At 48.3% G+C, this 23,827-nt stretch overlaps 1 protein-coding gene across 1 annotated transcript in view; it reads left to right on the forward strand.

The window, feature by feature from the left end:
- SNRNP200 (small nuclear ribonucleoprotein U5 subunit 200) overlaps nt 1-23,827 on the forward strand; it is a 527,741-nt gene that overhangs the window by 316,303 nt on the left and 187,611 nt on the right. The window contains exons 25-26 of the mRNA XM_069214415.1: nt 20,806-20,912; nt 21,003-21,121. Coding sequence (XP_069070516.1) covers nt 20,806-20,912; nt 21,003-21,121 — 226 coding nt within the window. The remainder of the gene's footprint in view (nt 1-20,805; nt 20,913-21,002; nt 21,122-23,827) is intronic.

Consider the following 23,827-nt stretch of genomic DNA (forward strand, 5'->3'; position numbering starts at 1 on the left):
ATGAAAGAAAACACTCAGTTGTACAAAAATAAAGGTACTTTATGTTTGGAACAAATCACCACAAAATTCCTAGAAGGGCAATCCTCCAATAGGAGGTAAGTTATACACTAAATATAAACACTAGCAATCAGAAATCTGCATAGAAAAGGTTAGAAAACAGTGCAAATAGCAATAACCAATAGTGACTCTGGTGAGAGCACAAACCATCTACTAAAATGGAATGCGAACACAGGACCCCCACCAAGGTAAGTGGAATGTGTAGATGGGAGCTGGCAGTACTAGAAAACCAGAGGTAAGTAACACAGTATCCAGCAGGGACCAGGAAAGCAGGAGTAAATCACTGGAATTTCCCCAAACCACCCAAAAGGAGGAAAAGGAAGAAAAAGAAGACACCCAGAAATGACTGCAAGAACCTAACGGTGGATTCCTCAAGAAGAGGAGCTGGAGAGAGAGGGGACAAAGTCCAGAAGTCACAGTGGAGTCCAGGAGGAGTAGAAGGTCCTATACACCTAGCTGTACTTGCAGGAGTTGGTCGACAGTGAGGAAGAACCGGTCAGCACTGCGGCCCTGGGTCCAGTGAAGAGTTCATGATGGGTGTAGAAGATGTACCGCCCAGGAGTGAAGATTGCAGACTGGTGTCAGTGCAGGAATTCCACCAACAAGCCTCAGCAAAGGCAAACTTGCATTTAGTGGAAAATGGGTGTTTCCGGGGACCAGCAAGGCCCAGGAGGACCCAACCCAGGAGGGGGAGACACAAGGGGCCCTCAGCATCAGAGTCCACAGGAGCAGAGGCAGCACCCACAGGAGTCCCACAGGATGGGGACATAGGAGTCTCAGAGGGAGCCCAGCAGCACTACAAAAGAGGATCCCACGGTGCCGAAGAGCCACGCATAAGGCTGTGCTTTGCTGGAAGGAGTGCTGGGGGCTTCAGCTGCACGTCGCCTGAAGATCCCTTGGAGGAGATGCCAACAAACCTTGGCAGCTGCAAAAGACGTGCTGCCCGGTGGTACTGTCCTGCATGGGGAAGGCAAAGGCTTACCTCCACCAAAGTTGGACAGCTGGCAGAGAGGACCAAGGGGACTACTCTGGACCACCACCTGTGATGCAAGATCTACTGGTCGCTGTTTGCTGTAGATGCCTGCGGTTGCAGGGGAGTGACTCCTTCACTCCAAGGGAGATTCCTTTTTCTTCTTGTGCAGGTTGAAGAGTTGCTGCCTTCTGAGGATGCAAGGCTGGGGAAATGTTGCAAAGCTGGCAGGAGTCGCAGAAACAATGTTTCAGAAATCTTTTTCAATGATTGCAGCATTGTCGTTTCCTGGAGGGTCCAGTCGCAGTTCCAGTGGCCGTAAGTCAAAGTGGAGGTTGCAGAGGAATCCTGCTGGAGTCTTGCAAGCTGAATCGAAAGACCCACCCAAGAGAGAGACCCTAAATAGCCCAGAAAGGGAGATTGGTCATCTAACCAGGTAAGCACATATCAGGAGTGGGATCTGATGTCACCTGCCTAGCCTGGCCACTCAGAAGCTCCCAGAGTTCCTTGTCAACCTTCAAAACAAGATGGCAGAACCCAGGGACCCTCTGGAGTATCTCTGAGCACCACCCCTGGGGTGGTGATGGACAGAGGAGTGGTCACTCCCCTTTCCATTGTCCAGTTTCGAACCAGAGCAGGGACTTGGGGTCCCTGAACCAGTGTGGTCTGGTTTATGCACGGAGGACACCAAATGTGCTCTTCAAAGCAAACCAGTGGCCTGGGGAGGCTACCCCCTCCCAAGCCAGTCACACCTATTTCCATAGGGAGGTGATGTTACCTCCCTCTCCCAAAGGGATTCCTTTGTTCTGCCTTCCTGCGCTTGATCAGTTCAAGCAGCAGGAGGGCAGAAACCTGTCTGAGGGGTGGCAGCTGCTTGGGCTGCCTTCGACAAAGACCAAGATTTCCTGTTGACAGCGGACCTGTCCAAAAGAAACAAATTTTAAAGAACATTCCTCTGAGGAACCACAAAGCCACCGCCGGACTCTCCTCTGCACCCGACGCCCCAGGCCCGAGTCCAAGTGGCCCACCAGTCCTGTGAATGTTCCCTAGTGCTTCTGAGCAAGGGCCCACTGTGGGCTGACCTCTGCCAGATTCCACAGCAATGCCTGCAGCCTCTGCCTGAAGACTCAATGCGGCCTGCCTGGTAAGACTTTTCTGATGCCTAAGGTCACCCCTGCTTCCGAAGCTCCGGGGCCTTGGGGAGCACGACCAATGGTGCACCTACATCCCCCATCATCTCTACTTACCTGGGCAGCTGTGGAATGTCTTTGCCTGGCCTCCTGGCCAGAGCCTTCAGCTTTTGGCACTCTGCAACCTGCTGTCCCTGTGCCGCTGAGGATGTAAGATTGGTGCTGCCTTGTACCCCCTCCCGCCCCTCTGTGCTTACCTTGACCCACGGAGACTGGGACACCAAACCGATTTACTCCCCTGTGAGCAGTATCTCTTCGACTACTCCCTGTCTCCATTGGATATCTTTGGGCACCCAACACTATGTTGCCCCGCTTCACCCAGCCGCCCCTGTGCTGCTGAGGGTGTAAGATTGGTGCTGCCCTGTGTGCCCCCACCCCCTTCCCCTGCTTACCTTAACCCCCAGAGACTGGGTTACCAAACTACTTTACTCACCTGTGTGCAGCATGTCCTAGATTACCTTAATCTTGAAAAAAGCTTATTTTTCTAAAATTGGTGTGGATCTCCTTTTTTAGTTGTCATTTATTAATCACTGTGTGTATAACAGCTGTCTTACACTCCTCTGTGTTAGTGTAAAGAAATTTTACCTGATACTGATGCTGACTTGACTGAGAAGTGTGTTGGGACCCTGCTAACCAGGCCCCAGCACCAGTGTTCTTTTACCTAAAATGTGCCCCATTGTCTCCACAATTGGCACAACCCTGGCACCCAGGTAAGTCCCTTGTAACTGGTACCCCTGGTACCAAGGGCCCTGATGCCAGGGAAGGTCTCTAAGGGCTGCAGCATGTCTTATGCCACCCTAGGGACCCCTCACTCAGCACATACACACTGCTTGCCAGCTTGTGTGTGCTGGTGGAGAGAAAATGACTAAGTCGACATGGCACTCCCCTCAGGGTGCCATGCCAGCCTCACACTGCCTGTGGCATAGGTAAGTCACCCCTCTTGCAGGCCTTACAGCCCTAAGGCAGGGTGCACTATACCACAGGTGAGGGCATAGGTGCATGAGCACTATGCCCCTACAGTTTCTAAGCAAAACCTTAGACATTGTAAGGGCAGGGTAGCCATAAGAGTATATGGTCTGGGAGTCTGTCAAAAACGAACTCCACAGCTCCATAATGGCTACACTGAATACTGGGAAGTTTGGTATCAAACTTCTCAGAATAATAAACCCACACTGATGCCAGTGTTGGATTTATTAAAAAATGCACACAGAGGGCATCTTAGAGATGCCCCCTGTATTTTACCCAATTGTTCAGTGCAGGACGGACTGGTCTGTGCCAGCCTGCTGCTGGAGAGAGGAGTTTCTGACCCCATGCGGTGAGAGCCTTTGTGCTCTCTGAGGACAGAAACAAAGCCTGCTCTGGGTGGAGGTGTTTCACACCTCCCCCCTGCAGGAACTGTAACACCTAGCAGTGAGCTTCAAAGGCTTAAGCTTCGTGTTACAATGCCCCAGGGCACTCTAGCTAGTGGAGATGCCCTCCCCCTGGACACAGCCCCCACTTTTGGCGGCAAGTCCAGGAGAGATCATGAGAAAAACAAGGAGGAGTCACTGGCCAGTCAGGACACCCCCTAGGGTGTCCTGAGCTGAAGTGACTCTGACTTTTAGAAATCCTCCATCTTGATTTTGTGGGATTCCCCCAATAGGAATAGGGATGTGCCCCCCTCCCCTCAGGGAGGAGGCACAAAGAGGGTGTAGCCACCCTTAAGGACAGTAGCCATTGGCTACTGCCCTCCCAGACCTAAAACACACCCCTAAATTCAGTATTTAGGGCCCCCCCAGAACCTAGGAAATCAGATTACTGCAACCTAAGAAGAAGAAGACTGCTGAGCTGAAAAACCCTGCAGAGAAGACGGAGACACCAACTGCTTTGGCCCCAGCTCTACCGGCCTGTCTCCCCACTTCTAAAGACACTGCTCCAGCGACGCTTTCCCCAGGGACCAGCGACCTCTGAATCCCCAGAGGACTGCCCTGCTCTAGAAGGACCAAGAACTCCCGAGGACAGCGGCCCTGTTCACCAAAGACTGCAACTTTGAAACAAAGGAGCAACTTCAAGACAACTGCGTTTCCCGCCGGAAGCGTGAGACTTGCTACTCTGCACCCGACGCCCCCGGCTCGACTTGTGGAGAAATAACACTTCAGGGAGGACTCCCCGGCGACTACGAGACTGTGAGTAACCAGAGTTGCCCCCCCTGAGCCCCCACAGCGACGCCTGCAGAGGGAATCCCGAGGCTCCCCCGGACCGCGACTGCCTGCTTCCCAGATCTCGACGCCTGGTAAAGACTCTGCACCCGCAGCCCCCAGGACCTGAAAGATCGGAACTCCAGTGCAGGAGTGACCCCCAGGAGGCCCTCTCCCTTGCCCAGGTGGTGTCTACCCCGAGGAGCCCCCCCCCTTGCCTACCTGCATCGCTGAAGAGATCCCTTGGTTTCCCATTGATTTCCATTGGAAACCCGACGTGTGTTTGCACACTGCACCCGGCCGCCCCGTGCTGCTGAGGGTGTACTTTCTGTGCTAACTTGTGTCCCTCCCCCCCGGTGCCCGACAAAACCCCCCTGGTCTGCCCTCCGAAGACGCGGGTACTTACCTGCTGGCAGACTGGAACCGGGGCACCCCCTTCTCCATTGAAGCCTATGCGTTTTGGGCACCACTTTGACCTCTGCACCTGACCGGCCCTGAGCTGCTGGTGTGGTAACTTTGGGGTTGCTCTGAACCCCCAGCGGTCCGCTACCTTGGACCCAAACTTGAACCCTGTAGGTGGTTTACTTACCTGTAAAGAACTAACAAACTCTTACTTCCCCTAGAAAGTGTCTAGTTTTAAAATAGCTATATGTGATTTATTTGAAAAGTATATATGCTATTTTGATTATTCAAAGTTTCTAAGTACCTACCTGCAATACCTTTCATTTGAAGTATTACATGTAAAATTGTAACCTGTGGTTCTTAAAATAAACTAAGAAAATATATTTTTCTATACAAAAACCTATTGGCCTGGAATTGTCTCTGAGTGTGTGTTCCTCATTTATTGCCTGTGTGTGTACAACAAATGCTTAACACTACTCCTTTGATAAGCCTACTGCTCGACCACACTACCACAAAATAGAGCATTAGTATTATCTCTTTTTGCCACTATCTTACCTCTAAAGGGAACCCTTGGACTCTGTGCATACTATTCCTTACTTTGAAATAGCACATACAGAGCCAACTTCCTACAGTTAGGCCTAAGGCTGCTCGACCACACTACTACAAATAGAACACTTTGGGTCTACATTGTGCCCTGTAAACTTCTGTGGGATTCTCTGGACTCTTTGCATGATATAACCACTTAGTGGTATATCATATAAAGAGCCAGCTTCCTACACTCCGACTTTCTGCGGTTGCCTGATCAGCACTCCCTTTTCAAGTGCCCAATTGTAAATAGGTTCCCTAAAGGTTTTCAACAAGTTTCCTCTGGCTCCCTTTGTTATACCTCAATGCTACCTCAGTTTGGTTCTTACTTTTCTAATGTGCACTCTCTTTGAGCTGCTTCATCACCTGCCCTTTTAAGCTCATCACCATCAAGACGGCCTTTCTGGCGGCGATTACATCCACCCAAAGGGTCCGTGCACTGCAGGTGCTGTCATCTCAGCCTCTGTACATCTCTTTTTACCCAGACAAACTGGTCCTTCTGACTCGTCCATCCTTGTTGCCGAAGGTAGTCCTCCTGTTCCACGTAAGTTAGTCCATAACCTTGTCTTCCTTTTTACACAATGCCTCATTCCTCTAAGGAAGAGTAGAGAGACTCAACCAGATGGACCAGAAAAGAGCATTTTACGTCTACCGTGACTGCACACAACCGTGCCGGGTATACCATCAGCTCTTAGTGTGGTATGTTGGAGCAGAGAAATGGAAGGGCATGCAAAAACTAACCATCTCCTGATGGATCCTACTCTGCATTAAGATCTGCTACTGATTGGCCAAAAGGCAACCCCTGGAGGGCTTGCACGTTCATTCCACCCAGAGCCAAGGCTACAACCACTGTGTTAGCACGCAGAGTTCAGGTGCTAGTCATCTGTCATGCAACAACATGGGCTTCGCTGCACACGTTCACCGAGCACTACTGCTTGGACAGTCCGGTCCATCGGGATGGACATTTTTCACTTTTGAGCCTGCAGGACTTGCTAGTTTAAATCATATTATAAGGTAAGGAATCTGTGGCTAGAAGTCTATCAGAGGAACAAGATACTTGGAGACTCTGTCTAGCCACAGATTCCTTACCAACCCAACCAATCCTCCCTACTCCCTGTTCTGTAAACGGATTTTCAGACACAGAGCTGTTTCCTTTTCAGGGTCCTAGTTTCACACACCATTGGTGAGTTCTTCATGGCTCTGCGCTTCTGGTGTGGAAAGTCGTGAAAAGAAACTGACATTGGTGTGCTGGTGTGGTGCCTTTATAGGCACCACACAGGTCACTTCCGGAATGGCTAACACCACACGGAGCCAAATGACTTAACCTACGCCCATGCAGGGATACTGCTCACAAAAAATTGATGAATCTTGTAAGGAAATGCCTCCTTGGCATGGTTGCCCCCTGACTTTTTGCCTTTGCTGATGCTATGTTTACAATTGAAAGTGTGCTGAGGCCTGCTAACCAGGCCCCAACGGTGGGCTACCTTGGACCAAGAACTAAGCCCTGTAAGTGTCTTACTTACCTGGTTAACCTAACAAATACTTACCTCCCCTAGGAACTGTGAAAATTGCACTTTTAAAACAGCTATTTGTGAATAACTTGAAAAGTATACATGCAATTTTGATGATTTGAAGTTCCTAAAGTACTTACCTGCAATACCTTTCGAATGAGATATTACATGTAGAATTTGAACCTGTGGTTCTTAAAATAAACTAAGAAAAGATATTTTTCTATACAAAAACCTATTGGCTGGATTTGTCTCTGAGTGTGTGTACCTCATTTATTGTCTATGTGTATGTACAACAAATGCTTAACACTACTCCTTGGATAAGCCTACTGCTCGACCACACTACCACAAAATAGAGCATTAGTATTATCTATTTTTACCACTATTTTACCTCTAAGGGGAACCCTTGGACTCTGTGCATGCTATTCCTTACTTTGAAATAGCACATACAGAGCCAACTTCCTACACAGTGTCACCATGGTGACAGAGAAACTGGTTTCCCCTGGCCAATACCTGACTGGAAAAACTTACACAGTCACCAACGCTGACAATCAGAGAAAAGTACATCCCATGGCAATGGTTACTTTAGAATGGGGAGGGGTCAATGGCCTGAAACAGGTGGTGGTCTCCTCAAATATCCCAGTGGACTGTCTGCTTGGAAATGACCTGGAGTCCTCAGCATGGGCTGAGGTAGAACTAAAAACCCATGCAGCAATGCTGGGTATCCCTGAACTGGTGTGTGTGAAAACAAGAGCACAGTGCAAGGCACAGGGTGAACAAGTAGAGCTGGAGTCTGGAAGAATGGCCCAGCCTACCAAGAGAACAGGAAAGTCAGTTGGGAAACCAACTGCAACACAGCAAAAGAAAGGGAACCTCTCTTCTCAGGAAGAAGTTCTGCCCTCTGAGGGAACTGAGCCTTTGGAGCTTGAACCTTATCAGGTTGAGCTCTTAGGCCCAGGGGGACCCTCAAGGGAGGAGCTGTGTAAGGGACAAGAAACCTGTCCCTCTCTTGAAGGCCTTAGGCAGCAAGCTGCTGAAGAGTCCAAAGGCAAGAAAAATGGAACGCATAGGGTCTATTGGGAAGATGGACTCCTGTACACTGAGGCCAGAGACCCCAAACCTGGTGCCACTAGGAGAGTGGTAGTGCCTCAGCTGTTCAGGAAGTTCATCCTAACATTGGCCCATGACATTCCCCTTGCTGGACATTTGGGACAAACCAAGACGTGGGAGAGGTTAGTCAACCACTTCTACTGGCCCAATATGTCCAACATGGTTAAGGAGTTTTGCCTCTCCTGCCCCACCTGTCAAGCCAGTGGTAAGACAGGTGGACATCCAAAGGCCCCCCCTCATTCCACTTCCAGTGGTGGGGGTTCCCTTTGAAAGAGTGGGTGTGGACATAGTTGGTCCACTAGAACCTCCCACAGCCTCAGGAAATATGTATATCCTGGTAGTAGTGGATCATGCTACCAGGTATCCTGAAGCTATTCCCCTTAGGTCGACTACTGCCCCTGCAGTAGCCAAGGCCCTCATTGGTATCTTTACCAGAGTGGGTTTCCCTAAGGAGGTGGTGTCTGACAGAGGTACCAACTTCATGTCAGCATACCTAAAGCACATGTGGAATGAGTGTGGAGTGACTTATAAATTCACTACACCATACCATCCACAAACTAATGGCTTGGTTGAGAGATTCAACAAGACATTAAAAGGCATGATCATGGGGCTCCCAGAAAAACTCAAAAGGAGATGGGATGTCCTCTTGCCATGTCTGCTTTTCGCTTACAGAGAGGTGCCACAGAAGGGAGTAGGATTCTCACCCTTTGAACTTCTGTTTGGTCATCCTGTAAGGGGACCACTTGCCCTTGTTAAAGAAGGCTGGGAGAGACCTCTCCATGAGCCTAAACAGGACATAGTGGACTATGTACTTGGCCTTCGCTCTAGAATGGCAGAGTACATGGAAAAGGCAACCAAAAACCTTGAGGCCAGCCAACAACTCCAGAAGTTTTGGTATGACCAAAAGGCTGCACTGGTTGAGTTCCAACCAGGGCAGAAAGTCTGGGTTCTGGAGCCTGTGGCTCCCAGGGCACTCCAGGACAAATGGAGTGGCCCTTACCCAGTGCTAGAAAGGAAGAGTCAGGTCACCTACCTGGTGGACCTGGGCACAAGCAGGAGCCCCAAGAGGGTGATCCATGTGAACCGCCTTAAGCTCTTCCATGACAGGGCTGATGTGAATCTGTTGATGGTAACAGATGAGGATCAGGAGGCAGAGAGTGAACCTCTCCCTGATCTTCTGTCATCAGACCCAAAAGATGGCACAGTAGATGGAGTGATCTACTCAGACACCCTCTCTGGCCAACAGCAAGCTGATTGTAGGAGAGTCCTACAACAGTTTCCTGAACTCTTCTCCTTAAACCCTGGTCAGACACACCTGTGTACCCATGATGTGGACACAGGAGACAGCATGCCTGTCAAGAACAAAATCTTTAGACAGTCTGACCATGTTAAGGAAAGCATCAAGGTGGAAGTCCACAAGATGCTGGAATTGGGAGTAATTGAGCGCTCTGACAGCCCCTGGGCTAGCCCAGTGGTCTTAGTCCCCAAACCTCACACCAAAGATGGAAAGAAAGAGATGAGGTTTTGTGTGGACTACAGAGGGCTCAATTCTGTCACCAAGACAGATGCTCATCCAATCCCAAGAGCTGATGAGCTCATAGACAAATTAGGTGCTGCCAAATTCTTAAGTACCTTTGACTTGACAGCAGGGTACTGGCAAATAAAAATGGCACCTGGAGCAAAAGAGAAAACAGCATTCTCCACACCTGATGGGCATTATCAGTTTACTGTTATGCCCTTTGGTTTAAAGAATGCCCCTGCCACCTTCCAAAGGTTGGTGAATCAAGTCCTTGCTGGCTTGGAGTCCTTTAGCACAGCTTATCTTGATGATATTGCTGTCTTTAGCTCCACCTGGCAGGATCACCTGGTCCACCTGAAGAAGGTTTTGAAGGCTCTGCAATCTGCAGGCCTCTCTATCAAGGCATCCAAATGCCAGATAGGGCAGGGAACTGTGGTTTACTTGGGACACCTTGTAGGTGGAGGCCAAGTTCAGCCACTCCAACCCAAGATCCAGACTATTCTGGACTGGGTAGCTCCAAAAACCCAGACTCAAGTCAGGGCATTCCTTGGCTTGACTGGGTATTACAGGAGGTTTGGAAGGGATATGGATCCATTGTGACAGCCCTCACTGAACTCACCTCCAAGAAAATGCCCAAGAAAGTGAACTGGACTGTGGAATGCCAACAGGCCTTTGACACCCTGAAACAAGCAATGTGCTCAGCACCAGTTCTAAAAGCTCCAGATTATTCTAAGCAGTTCATTGTGCAGACAGATGCCTCTGAACATGGGATAGGGGCAGTTTTGTCCCAAACAAATGATGATGGCCTTGACCAGCCTGTTGCTTTCATTAGCAGGAGGTTACTCCCCAGGGAGCAGCGTTGGAGTGCCATTGAGAGGGAGGCCTTTGCTGTGGTTTGGTCCCTGAAGAAGTTGAGACCATACCTCTTTGGGACTCACTTCCTAGTTCAAACTGACCACAGACCTCTCAAATGGCTGATGCAAATGAAAGGTGAAAATCCTAAACTGTTGAGGTGGTCCATCTCCCTACAGGGAATGGACTTTATAGTGGAACACAGACCTGGGACTGCCCATGCCAATGCAGATGGCCTTTCCAGCTTCTTCCACTTAGAAAATGAAGACTCTCTTGGGAAAGGTTAGTCTCATCCTCTTTCGTTTGGGGGGGGGGTTGTGTAAGGAAATGCCTCCTTGGCATGGTTGCCCCCTGACTTTTTGCCTTTGCTGATGCTATGTTTACAATTGAAAGTGTGCTGAGGCCTGCTAACCAGGCCCCAGCACCAGTGTTCTTTCCCTAACCTGTACTTTTGTATCCACAATTGGCAGACCCTGGCATCCAGATAAGTCACTTGTAACTGGTACTTCTAGTACCAAGGGCCCTGATGCCAAGGAAGGTCTCTAAGGGCTGCAGCATGTCTTATGCCACCCTGGAGACCCCTCACTCAGCACAGACACACTGCTTGCCAGCTTGTGTGTGCTAGTGAGGACAAAACGAGTAAGTCGACATGGCACTCCCCTCAGGGTGCCATGCCAGCCTCTCACTGCCTATGCAGTATAGGTAAGACACCCCTCTAGCAGGCCTTACAGCCCTAAGGCAGGGTGCACTATACCATAGGTGAGGGTACCAGTGCATGAGCATGGTACCCCTACAGTGTCTAAACAAAACCTTAGACATTGTAAGTGCAGGGTAGCCATAAGAGTATATGGTCTGGGAGTTTGTCAAACACGAACTCCACAGCCCCATAATGGCTACACTGAAAACTGGGAAGTTTGGTATCAAACTTCTCAGCACAATAAATGCACACTGATGCCAGTGTACATTTTATTGTAAATTACACCCCAGAGGGCACCTTAGAGGTGCCCCCTGAAACTTAACCGACTATCTGTGTAGGCTGACTAGTTTTAGCAGCCTGCCACAAACCAAGACATGTTGCTGGCCCCATGGGGAGAGTGCCTTTGTCACTCTGAGGCCAGTAACAAAGCCTGCACTGGGTGGAGATGCTAACACCTCCCCCAGGCAGGAATTGTCACACCTGGCGGTGAGCCTCAAAGGCTCACCTCCTTTGTGCCAACCCAGCAGGACACTCCAGCTAGTGGAGTTGCCCGCCCCCTCCGGCCAGGCCCCACTTTTGGCGGCAAGGCCGGAGAAAATAATGAGAAAAACAAGGAGTCGTCACTGGCCAGTCAGGACAGCCCCTAAGGTGTCCTGAGCTGAAGTGACTCTAACTTTTAGAAATCCTCCATCTTGCAGATGGGGGATTCCCCCAATAGGGTTAGGATTGTGACCCCCTCCCCTTGGGAGGAGGCACAAAGAGGGTGTACCCACCCTCAGGGCTAGTAGCCATTGGCTACTAACCCCCCAGACCTAAACACGCCCTTAAATTTAGTATTTAAGGGCTACCCTGAACCCTAGAAAATTAGATTCCTGCAACTACAAGAAGAAGGACTGCCCAGCTGAAAACCCCTGCAGCGGAAGACCAGAAGACGAAAACTGCCTTGGCTCCAGAAACTCACCGGCCTGTCTCCTGCCTTCCAAAGATCCTGCTCCAGCGACGCCTTCCAAAGGGACCAGCGACCTCGACATCCTCTGAGGACTGCCCCTGCTTCGAAAAGACAAGAAACTCCCGAGGACAGCGGACCTGCTCCAAGAAAAGCTGCAACTTTGTTTCCAGCAGCTTTAAAGAACCCTGCAAGCTCCCCGCAAGAAGCGTGAGACTTGCAACACTGCACCCGGCGACCCCGACTCGGCTGGTGGAGATCCGACACCTCAGGAGGGACCCCAGGACTACTCTGATACTGTGAGTACCAAAACCTGTCCCCCCTGAGCCCCCACAGCGCCGCCTGCAGAGGGAATCCCGAGGCTTCCCCCGACCGCGACTCTTTGAACCTAAAGTCCCGACGCCTGGGAGAGACCCTGCACCCGCAGCCCCCAGGACCTGAAGGACCGGACTTTCACTGGAGAAGTGACCCCCAGGAGTCCCTCTCCCTTGTCCAAGTGGAGGTTTCCCCGAGGAATCCCCCCCTTGCCTGCCTGCAGCGCTGAAGAGATCCCGAGATCTCTCATAGACTAACATTGCGAACCCGACGCTTGTTTCTACACTGCACCCGGCCGCCCCCGCGCCGCTGAGGGTGAAATTTCTGTGTGGGCTTGTGTCCCCCCCGGTGCCCTACAAAACCCCTCTGGTCTGCCCTCCGAAGACGCGGGTACTTACCTGCAAGCAGACCGGAACCGGGGCACCCCCTTCTCTCCATTCTAGCCTATGTGTTTTGGGCACCACTTTGAACTCTGCACCTGACCGGCCCTGAGCTGCTGGTGTGGTGACTTTGGGGTTGCTCTGAACCCCCAACGGTGGGCTATCTTGGACCAAGAACTAAGCCCTGTAAGTGTCTTACTTACCTGGTTAACCTAACAAATACTTACCTCCCCTAGGAACTGTGAAAATTGCACTGTGTCCACTTTTAAAACAGCTATTTGTGAATAACTTGAAAAGTATACATGCAATTTTGATGATTTGAAGTTCCTAAAGTACTTACCTGCAATACCTTTCGAATGAGATATTACATGTAGAATTTGAACCTGTGGTTCTTAAAATAAACTAAGAAAAGATATTTTTCTATACAAAAACCTATTGGCTGGATTTGTCTCTGAGTGTGTGTACCTCATTTATTGTCTATGTGTATGTGCATCAAATGCTTAACACTACTCCTTGGATAAGCCTACTGCTCGACCACACTACCACAAAATAGAACATTAGTATTATCTATTTTTACCACTATTTTACCTCTAAGGGGAACCCTTGGACTCTGTGCATGCTATTCCTTACTTTGAAATAGCACATACAGAGCCAACTTCCTACAAATCTGGTCTGAGGAATAATTCTAAAGTAAGGAATCTTCGGCACAGTAGGCTGTTATCATGATGTCTGTCCTGGATTTCTGTGAGGGTGACTCTGGGGCTTCTGGGAATGTTGGCCTCCTGTGTCTTGCTTGTTGAATATGCCAGATGGCACATGTGAGCTCTGAAATCCCTGTGGGTGAAATGCCATGGGAATTTATTAGATTCCATCCAGGTTTTACAGGGGACTGCAAAAGATCTGCCATGGGTGCTGCTAAACTGCTATTGAGCAGAGGCAAATCCCTCAACTTATCTAACCTAGAACTGACAATGGTGAAAGATACATCGCTGCTGGTTAGTGGAAGTCCTCTCGGAGAGGTGAGCTATCAAAGGAAGGCTAGTACAGGTGCTCGGAGACAACACCACTGCAACAAGCAGGATGGGGTAGAGTCTTGGGTTCTGTACTAAATCACCAGGACATTTCTGAGGTCATGAACCATCTGGCAACATCTCATACCTCTAGTGTGGGCTAACTCAACTGCAGTTCTTAGGGGGATCATGAATGGCAATTACATCTAGAGGTGGTACACAGTGTCTTCCAGGACACCATCATCCAGCACGGTTCAATCGTTTCGCCACTGCCGAAACAATGCAACAAAAGCACTTTGTGCAGTGTAGTTTACAAGTCTGCGCTCTCTTGTAGATGCACTCCACCTAGAGCTCAGGGCTTCTATATGCCTTCTCCCTCTACTTCTCCTGGCTCAAGTTCTGAAGAATGACCAAGCCCAAGTCATCCTAATGGCTCTGGATGGTGCCAGCAGTGTAGGGTATCCAGAAGATCTGGACATAAGCATTGGTACCCCAATCATGCTGCTGCTTAGATCACATGTACTGTTGCAACAATAGAGCAGGGTCCTGCACCTGGGTCGTGCAATCTGCACCTCCATGCTTGGAGATTGAGTGGCAGCAGTTGATTTTTCTTTGATCTCCCTGCTGAGGATGTTTATATTTTCTTGGCAGTTAGGCGCCCTTCCACAAAGTCATTGTACACTGGGCTCAGGGGACAAGTTTGCAGCTTTGTGTGGTACCTGCCAGATAAACCCGCTACAAACCAAACTTTTGGAAATGTTGTTTGTTTTGTGTTTGTCCACTACAGAACTTGCATTGGGCACTGGCAAAGGCTCTTTCTCGGCTCGTTTGGATTTTTTATGGTTGCTGGAACAGCCTTCTTTGTTCAAATCAACAATTAAGTAATTTCTTAAAGATTTACAACTCCTCTTTCCACTAAAGACCTTTGTGATGCCACTGTGAGACTTTAATTTGGCCCTTACCTTTTTAATGTGTACGCCTTTTAAACAAATGCACAGCAATCCACTAGCTCTTTAGACCCTGAAAAAGGTCTTCTTTATTGCGATAATCTCAGCTTGGCATGCAAGTGAGTTATGGGGACCCTCGGTCCAGCCGATTTACACAACATTTTTTCCATACAAACTGTTTTTGAGAATTCAAACTCCATTCCTACAGAAAGTAGTACCAACTTTTTCTTCTTTGCCAGTCCATCACCCTTTTGGCGTTCTTTGTCATGCCTTATCCCTCGGAAGGGGAAGAGAGACTGCGTTGCTTGGCTCGCAAGAGAGCCCTCAGTTACTACATTGATTGTAGCAATAATCACTGATTAGACAATAATTTCTTTGTGGGCCTTTTGAGATCAAGTAAAGGCAAGGTAGTGCAGAAAACAGCCATCTCTAGGTGGATAGTTCTCCACCTTAAAATCTGCTACTCTGTAACCAAGAAGCAGCCCGACAGGTTATGGGCTAATTCTTAATTTTGAGCTGCTACTACAGCATCTGCATGTGGATTGCCTGTTCCGGATATGTTTTACACTGCTAAGTGTGCATTGGCCCACATTTTCATGAAGCACGACAGTGTTGGCAACCAGGCCCCAAGGGATGGGCATTATGCTCTTTTTGTCCTTCTACAATTTTTGGTCTGAGCCATAGATCCACCACCTTTGGAGGGGTGGGAGGTGGGATAGTTTTGGTATCTAATCACAAGGTGAGGAATCTGAGATTAGAAGTATTCATCATAAGAGCGAGTTACTTACCTTCTGTAACAATATTTTGGGTGGATACTCAGACTAACCCTAGATTCCTCACCACCCTTCCACCTCTATGTTCAGTGCAATGGACTCTTTCAATCAAAAAAGATCTTCTAAGGATTTATAGATCAGTTGAAAAAACAAAATAGAAGCATCAGTCTAAAAATGTGGGTAGCTGATTATACAAAAAGAGGCCTTTACTTAAGATGGTGTGGCACCTTATGAAGATTTTACTGTAACGTAAACACCCAGCATACCCAGTATTGGCTCTTTGACAAAGTCTCCTTCATGTCCATCTGTGAGCAAGAGGGTGGTAAGCAAGCATGCTGCATATTTGCTCATAAACGTCTGATTGTCCAAGCCTCCTCTCTTGGGTGAAAATGTCACACTTTCCTATGCCCATCACTTGATGGACCTTACAGAAGACTGGATCCATTGGTCTGAACAATTTCCACCTCTGCATACAAATGCAGTTCGTATTTTGGTTGGGTCTATCCACATTTATGTAATAGACCAGTGCACCAACAACACTTTTGCCCAGCACATTCAGCAAACTGTCATCAAAACTGGCTTTTGGGTGTCGTTATTTGTAGTTTTAACTTGGGCCAGATGATTGGGTTACCCACACTAGTCATGGCTATCTTTGTCCAGTCCCCTGAGAAGCAGTGCACCTTTGGGAACCTGAACCAAGTGTGGCATTGCACATAACCCTTCGAAGCTGAAGAGCAGAACGTATTCACTGTCCTGACTATCATCTAGAAATGGCTTAGGCCATTCCATGAGGATGTTGCACAATTGGCCAATATCCTTAAAACCGCCAAAGTCTTGGAAGTTGTGAAAAAATATATTGCCACTCAAAAATAGAACTACCACCTGTCATCTCAAAACCTGTTTTTAAAGAACCCCTATCACCTGAAGATGTTTACATAACAAATTTTGATACTTTGAGACTTTTTGTCTTTGTCATGTTCCAGCCCTACATAGCTGCAGATAATAAAGCAATAAACCAAAGTGGTGTTGCAAAGAAAAGTCTAACTTCGAATTGCCAGAAGGCTTCAAAGCACATCTTTCAGACTGGGCTGGACACTGTGGATTCAGTGACCCCCACCTGAGGAATCGTACATTGTGTGTAGAAGGCTCGCTTGGATGAGTTCTACCATTTTCTCCAAAGACCTGTAGAATAAATTATTAGACATACCTCTTTATCAACAAGGTCATTAAGTGATTTAGGTCTTACTTCACCAAAACTGTCTGTGCACCATTTAAAATATTCAGGACTTTCTAGAAAAGCTAATTTCAGATTGGCTCATTTGTTTTCGTAAATGTCCTTAGTTTATGGTATAAGCAGTACCCAGGGCTAGTAAGTTAACTGTCACTACTGGACTGCAGCACTTAATTGGGACACCACTACAGTGACAAAGTGAAAACATGACTCTAGGCCTGGCACTGCAGACTAGTTGGGCAGTATTAAACCTGCCAATTCTACATGGCAAAATAAAAAGGGAGGATATCACCTGGCAAACAGGTTTAACATTATTAAGCCCCCCCCAGGGAAGGCCTTGGCAGCCTTAATATTAAAAAGAAAGGCATTTTCCTTTTGTGCTTAACGTATACTGACCACTAACCAAAGCTGCACCGGTAAAGTTCAGCTGCCAGGAATGCCTGGCTGCTGTTGAACAACGAAGTGGCTCCTGAGCGATTGAGTCTTGACCTACCTGATTGTTCCTAAGCCCATGGCCGATGTTGAAGTGGACTCTGGTTGCCCTGCAAGAAAGAAACACCTACCGACAATTGCTTAGGACTACTAGAACTGGCAGACTAGTTGACCAGTGGTGACTCAACTAGACCTGCACTGGACCACCCCCATCCCGCACTATCGGAGACAGATATCTGAGACAAAAGACAACTTCACAATGCTTCTAGCTACTAAACTGGCCCCAGGAATACTCAAGTCATTGCTCTAGCATATCCAGCATCTTTAGCATGGCAGCATCCTCTGCATCCTGTATCCCCAGCATCTGGGCCACTTCTTGACTGGATAGTGTTAAAGAAGGTAACTGTAACCCTACTACCCAGGTGACCAGGAACTGCTCAACCGGTTACAATGGTTTATTGCATGTCTTAAAAAAAAAAAAATGTACTATGTACTTACCTCTGGAAAATCATTTATGTCTGGTTTCCCTAAATAGATTTTTTTCTCATTTTGGGGTCTAACATAAGATTAAAAATATACGCTCAATTTTTATAAATTGGTGTTGGGGTTTTTACTGTGTTGTGTCTCCTACATATTAACTGTTTGAGTACTTCTAAGTGTTTTAAACTTGTTTCTTTGACTAAGCTTGAATGCTCTGTGCCACAGCCACCCAGGACTGAGCCCAAGGATTTGTTAAATAACCTAACTGGACCTGATAGCGATTGTGACGTTATTATATGGTGAGGTCTTGCAACACCACTGTAGGAAGTTGGCTCTGTATGCACTATTTCAAAGTAAGGAATAGTATGCACAGAGTCCAAGGGTTCCCCTTAGAGGTAAGATAGTGGCAAAAAGAGATAATTCTAATGCTCTATTTTGTGGTAGTGTGGTCAAGCAGTAGGCTTATCAGAGGGTAGTATTAAGCATTTGTTGTACACACACAAGCAATGAATTAGGAACACACACTCAGACACAATTCCAGGCCAATAGGTTTTTGTATAGAAAAATATATTTTCTTAGTTTATTTTAATAACCACAGGTTCAAGATTTACATGTAATACTTCAAATGAAAGGTATTGCAGGTAGGTACTTTAGGAACTTTGAATTAGCAAAATAGCATATACAGTTTTCACATAAATGACATATAGCTATTTTAAAACTTGACACTGTGCAATTTTCAACAGTTCCTGGGGAGGTAAGTGTGTGTTAGTTTTTGCAGGTAAGTAAACCACCTACGGGGTTCAAGTTTGGGTCCAAGGTAGCCCACCGTTGGGGGTTCCGAGCAACCCCAAAGTTACCACACCAGCAGCTCAGGGCCGGTCAGGTGCAGAGGTCAAAGTGGCGCCCAAAACGCATAGGCTTCAATGGAGAAGGGGGTGCCCCGGTTCCAGTCTGCCAGCAGGTAAGTACCTGCGTCTTCGGAGGGCAGACCAGGGGGGTTTTGTAGGGCACCGGGGGGGGACACAAGTCCACACAGAAAATACACCCTCAGCAGCGCGGGGGCGGCCGGGTGCAGTGTGGAAACACGCGTCTGGTTTTCAATAGGTTTCAATGGGAGACCAAGGGGTCTCTTCAGCGATGCAGGCAAATGGGGGGGGGGGGGGGGGGGCTCCTCGGGGTAGCCACCACCTGGGCAAGGGAGAGGGCCTCCTGGGGGTCACTCCTGCACTGGAGGTCGGATCCTTCAGGTCCTGGGGGCTGCGGGTGCAGAGTCTTTACCAGGCGTCGGATCTTAGAAGCAGGCAGTCGCGGTCAGGGGGAGCCTCGGGATTCCCTCTGCAGGCGTCGCTGTGGGGGCTCGGGGGTGGCAACTCTGGCTACTCATGGTCTCGCAGTCGCCGGGGAGTCCTCCCTGAAGTGATTGTTCTCCACAAGTCGAGCCGGGGGCGTCGGGTGCAGAGTGTCACGTCTCACGCTTCCGGCGGGAAACGCAAGTTGCTTCTTTGTTTCAAAGTTGCAGTCTTTGGTGAACAGGGCCGCTGTCCTCGGGAGTTCTTGGTCCTTCTAGAGCAGGGCAGTCCTCTGAGGATTCAGAGGTCGCTGGTCCCTGGGGAAAGCGTCGCTGGAGCAGTGTCTTTAGAAGGGGGGGGAGACAGGCCGGTAGAGCTGGGGCCAAAGCAGTTGGTGTCTCCGTCTTCTCTGCAGGGTTTTTCAGCTCAGCAGTCTTCTTCTTAGGTTGCAGTAATCTGATTTCCTAGGTTCTGGGGGGGCCCTAAATACTGAATTTAGGGGTGTGTTTAGGTCTGGGAGGGCAGTAGCCAATGGCTACTGTCCTTAAGGGTGGCTACACCCTCTTTGTGCCTCCTCCCTGAGGGGAGGGGGGCACATCCCTATTCCTATTGGGGGGAATCCCACAAAATCAAGATGGAGGATTTCTAAAAGTCAGAGTCACTTCAGCTCAGGACACCCTAGGGGGTGTCCTGACTGGCTAGTGACTCCTCCTTGTTTTTCTCATTATCTCTCCTGGACTTGCCGCCAAAAGTGGGGGCTGTGTCCAGGGGGCGGGCATCTCCACTAGCTGGGGCATTGTAACACGAAGCCTGAGCCGTTGAGGCTCACTGCTAGGTGTTACAGTTCCTGCAGGGAGGAGGTGTTAAGCACCTCCACCCAGAGCAGGCTTTTGTTTCTCTCCTCAGAGAGCACAAGGGCTCTCACCACATGGGGTCAGAAACTCGTCTCTCAGCAGCAGGCTGGCACAGACCAGTCAGTCCTGCACTGAACAATTGGGTAAAATACAGGGGGTATCTCTAAGATGCCCTCTGTGTGCATTTTTTAATAAATCCAACACTGGCATCAGTGTGGGTTTATTATTCTGAGAAGTTTGATACCAAACTTCCCAGTATTTAGTGTAGCCATTATGGAGCTGTGGAGTTCGTTTTTGACAGACTCCCAGACCATATATTCTTATGGCTACCCTGCACTTACAATGTCTAAGGTTTTGCTTAGACACTGTAGGGGCATAGTGCTCATGCACCTATGCCCTCACCTGTGGTATAGTGCACCCTGCCTCAGGGCTGTAAGGCCTGCTAGAGGGGTGACTTACCTATGCCACAGGCAGTGTGAGGTTGGCATGGCACCCTGAGGGGAGTGCCATGTTGACGTAGTCATTTTCTCCCCACCAGCGCACACAAGCTGGCAAGCAGTGTATCTGTGCTGAGTGAGGGGTCCCTAGGGTGGCATAAGACATGCTGCAGCGCTTAGAGACCTTCCCTGGCATCAGGGTCCTTGGTACCAGGGGTACCAGTTACAGGGGACTTACCTGGATGCCAGGCTTGTGCCAATTGTGGAGACAATGGTACATTTTAGGTGAAAGAACACTGGTACTGGGGCATGGTTAGCAGGGTCCCAGCACACTTCTCAGTCAAATCAGTATCAGGCAAAAAGTGGGGGGTAACTGCAACAGGGAGCCATTTCCTTACAACCACCATGTAATAATCCACCTTCCTACAGAGGAATTTAAGCCACCTGAGAGGTAGAGGTAAGTAGTAGCTCATGAACATTTACGGCTCCTAGGTTCTCATTTGAATCAGTGAAATATGCAATGCTAATGAAAAACTGTTACAGGTTAGTATTATTTTCCTGCCTGTGACTGTTAAGCATGCTGAACTATTGCTATATTGTGCAGGTGATTATAAACTGCTGAATTAGTTTCCTATTCCTCTTAGTCTGCTGGTCGCCTGATGCGTGCCATCTTTGAAATTGTGCTGAACCGTGGTTGGGCCCAACTTACTGATAAGACGCTGAATCTGTGCAAAATGATCGACAAGCGCATGTAAGTAAATACTAAGCCTATGTCTGGATCTTTTGTTAGCTGTGGTGGATAAGCACCTACCTCACCACACCTGCTTTCTACTTCTTGCAGGTGGCAGTCCATGTGTCCTCTGCGTCAGTTCCGCAAGCTCCCCGAAGAGGTGGTAAAGAAAATTGAGAAGAAAAACTTTCCCTTTGAACGTCTGTATGACCTGAATCATAACGAAATTGGTAAGGTAGATAGGTCATCATACCCCCTAATAATGAGCTTGCATAAATGGTTTTACTCTGTCCATAGACACATACTCTTGTGAAAATTCTACAAAAGTTGATTGGCAGGCTGCTTTCCCTCCTGCATATGTAGGTAAATTAACTTTCTGATGAACAATCATGATTTTGGCTGTCAACAGAATTCAGCTTTTCCTAGATTGTTGAAAAAGCTGAAACGTCGTCACAGGACCAGATTCTGCCTCTCAAGCTTATTTCCAGTGAAAAATATAATTGTGGATAGCTATTGTGCTCATTCAAGTCAAGATTTAAATCATTGACTGTCAGAATCCTCATTTAACTACCTATATTTTTACATCAAAAAACTATCTCAGTCATTTGTTTGCAGCCCGGAAGGACTACTAATATTCAGTGCAAAAGCCGGTGAAACATGTTTGCTGTTGAGCTTTTTATAATGTATATAGGAGCTGGCTATCTATGGAATGCATCAATATAAGGGGACACTATGCAGATAGTCCAGGGCAACCCTTATTTGATGACAGGGGTTAAAATGATAACCGTAAATGCTCTCTTTTTGTAGTAGTGTGGGCGAGCAGTTTGATTGTCAGAGAATAGTGTTAAGCATTTATTGCACACACAGAGCCAGTTAGCGAGACACACACTTAATAAAGAAATCCAACACCAATTTATAAAAATAATACAAATTTTAATATATGTTTAGACACCTAGATCATACTAATCGGGTAAGTACTTTTTGAGTTAACAATTTTTAAGTCACAATAAAATACACTGGTATGGACTCTAATGAGATCCTATGGGAAAAGCACATATACTGCTTACGGGTAATTAGCAGTGACTTACAGGACCAATCTTCTATTAAGGTAAGAATGGGGCCAGGTCTAAGGCACTAACAGGTCACTTTGGAAGGCACTGGGGTATACCAGTGCAGCGGTGCTCTTCAGCTTTGGATGCCCTAATGTTCTGTGGGAAAACATATGCATTCAGACACTTAGCAATGACTTACAGGACTGTTCTTCTGGAGCTTAGGTAAGTATGGGGCAAGTTCCAAGGCAGCACCAACAAGCAAGGGACTGAAGCGCCTGGGTCCAGAGGTGCTTTACAGCGTCTGGTGTCCCATTCACTCTCATGGGAAACGGAACTGGGGGAAAGAGGATGCAAGTGGGGACTGGGTGACCAGTCTGGCTGTACCCAAACTGGGGGTGGAGCTCAAGTCTTGGGGTTCTTGGGCACGCAGATACCATCAGTCCATGACAACTCAGGCTGGGGGAGGGGGATGCGTGTTCAGAGGTGCTTTATCCAGTGGGGTCGCTTTGTGAGGACTCCTCGCAGTTCATGGTTCCTGCAAAAAATAGAACGAAATAGGAAGAAATAGAACACCACTCAGCCTTCTCCATTCAGCACTCTGATTCGGATCAAGATTCAGATGTCGAGAGCCAATCCATCCCACCGGTGCAGTACGTGAGTAGAATAGCACCATCGTACCAAACAAGGACTTTAACAAAGACTCCTGCATTGATCGTCGGTCCTCCACTGCCCTCGGGCCATGGTAGGAGCCGAAAAACACATTTGGATGCCCCTCCTTCGGGTTCGGCACCGAAAATACAAAAGACCAAAATGCATCTGACACCAACCAAATAGACACCCCCATCTGTTTAGGTATTGTAGGAAGTTGGCTCTGTATGTGCTATTTCAAAGTAAGGAATAGCATGCACAGAGTCCAAGGGTTCCCCTTAGAGGTAAAATAGTGGTAAAAAGAGATAATACTAATGCTCTATTTTGTGGTAGTGTGGTCGAGCAGTAGGCTTATCCAAGGAGTAGTGTTAAGCATTTGTTGTACATACACATAGACAATAAATGAGGTACACACACTCAGAGACAAATCTAGCCAATAGGTTTTGTTATAGAAAAATATCTTTTCTTAGTTTATTTTAAGAACCACAGGTTCAAATTTTACATGTAATAGCTCTTTTGAAAGGTATTGCAGGTAAGTACTCTAGGAACTTTGAATCATTACTTTAGCATGTATACTTTTTGCATAAAACATAATAAGCTGTTTTAAAAGTGGACACAGTGCAATTTTCACAGTTCCTGGGGGAGGTAAGTTATTGTTAGTTTTCACAGGTAAGTAAGTCACTTACAGGTTTGAGTTTTTGGTCCAAGGTAGCCCACCGTTGGGGGTTCAGAGCAACCCCAAAGTTATCACACCAGCAGCTCAGGGCCGGTCAGGTGCAAAGGTCAAAGAGGTGCCCAAAACACATAGGCTATAATGGAGAGAAGGGGGTGCCCCGGTTCCAGTCTGCCAGCAGGTAAGTACCCGCGTCTTCGGAGGGCAGACCAGGGGGGTTTTGTAGGGCACCGGGGGGGACACAAGATAGCACAGAAAGTACACCCTCAGCAGCGCGGGGCGGCCGGGTGCAGTGTGCAAACAAGCGTCGGGTTTCCTTCAGTTTTCAATGGGAGACCAAGGGGTCTCTTCAGCGATGCAGGCAAGGGGGGGGCTCCTCGGGGTAGCCACCACCTGGGCAAGGGAGAGGGCCTCCTGGGGGTCACTCCTGCACAGAATTCCGTTTCTTTAGGGGCTGGGGGCTGCGGGTGCAGGGTCTTTTCCAGCCGTCGGGAAATGGAGTTCAGACAGTCGCGGTCAGGGGGAGCCTGGGGATTCCCTCTGCAGGCGTCGCTGTGGGGGCT

Source organism: Pleurodeles waltl, chromosome 11 (genome assembly GCF_031143425.1).
Source record: "Pleurodeles waltl isolate 20211129_DDA chromosome 11, aPleWal1.hap1.20221129, whole genome shotgun sequence".
Taxonomy (NCBI): domain Eukaryota; kingdom Metazoa; phylum Chordata; class Amphibia; order Caudata; family Salamandridae; genus Pleurodeles; species Pleurodeles waltl.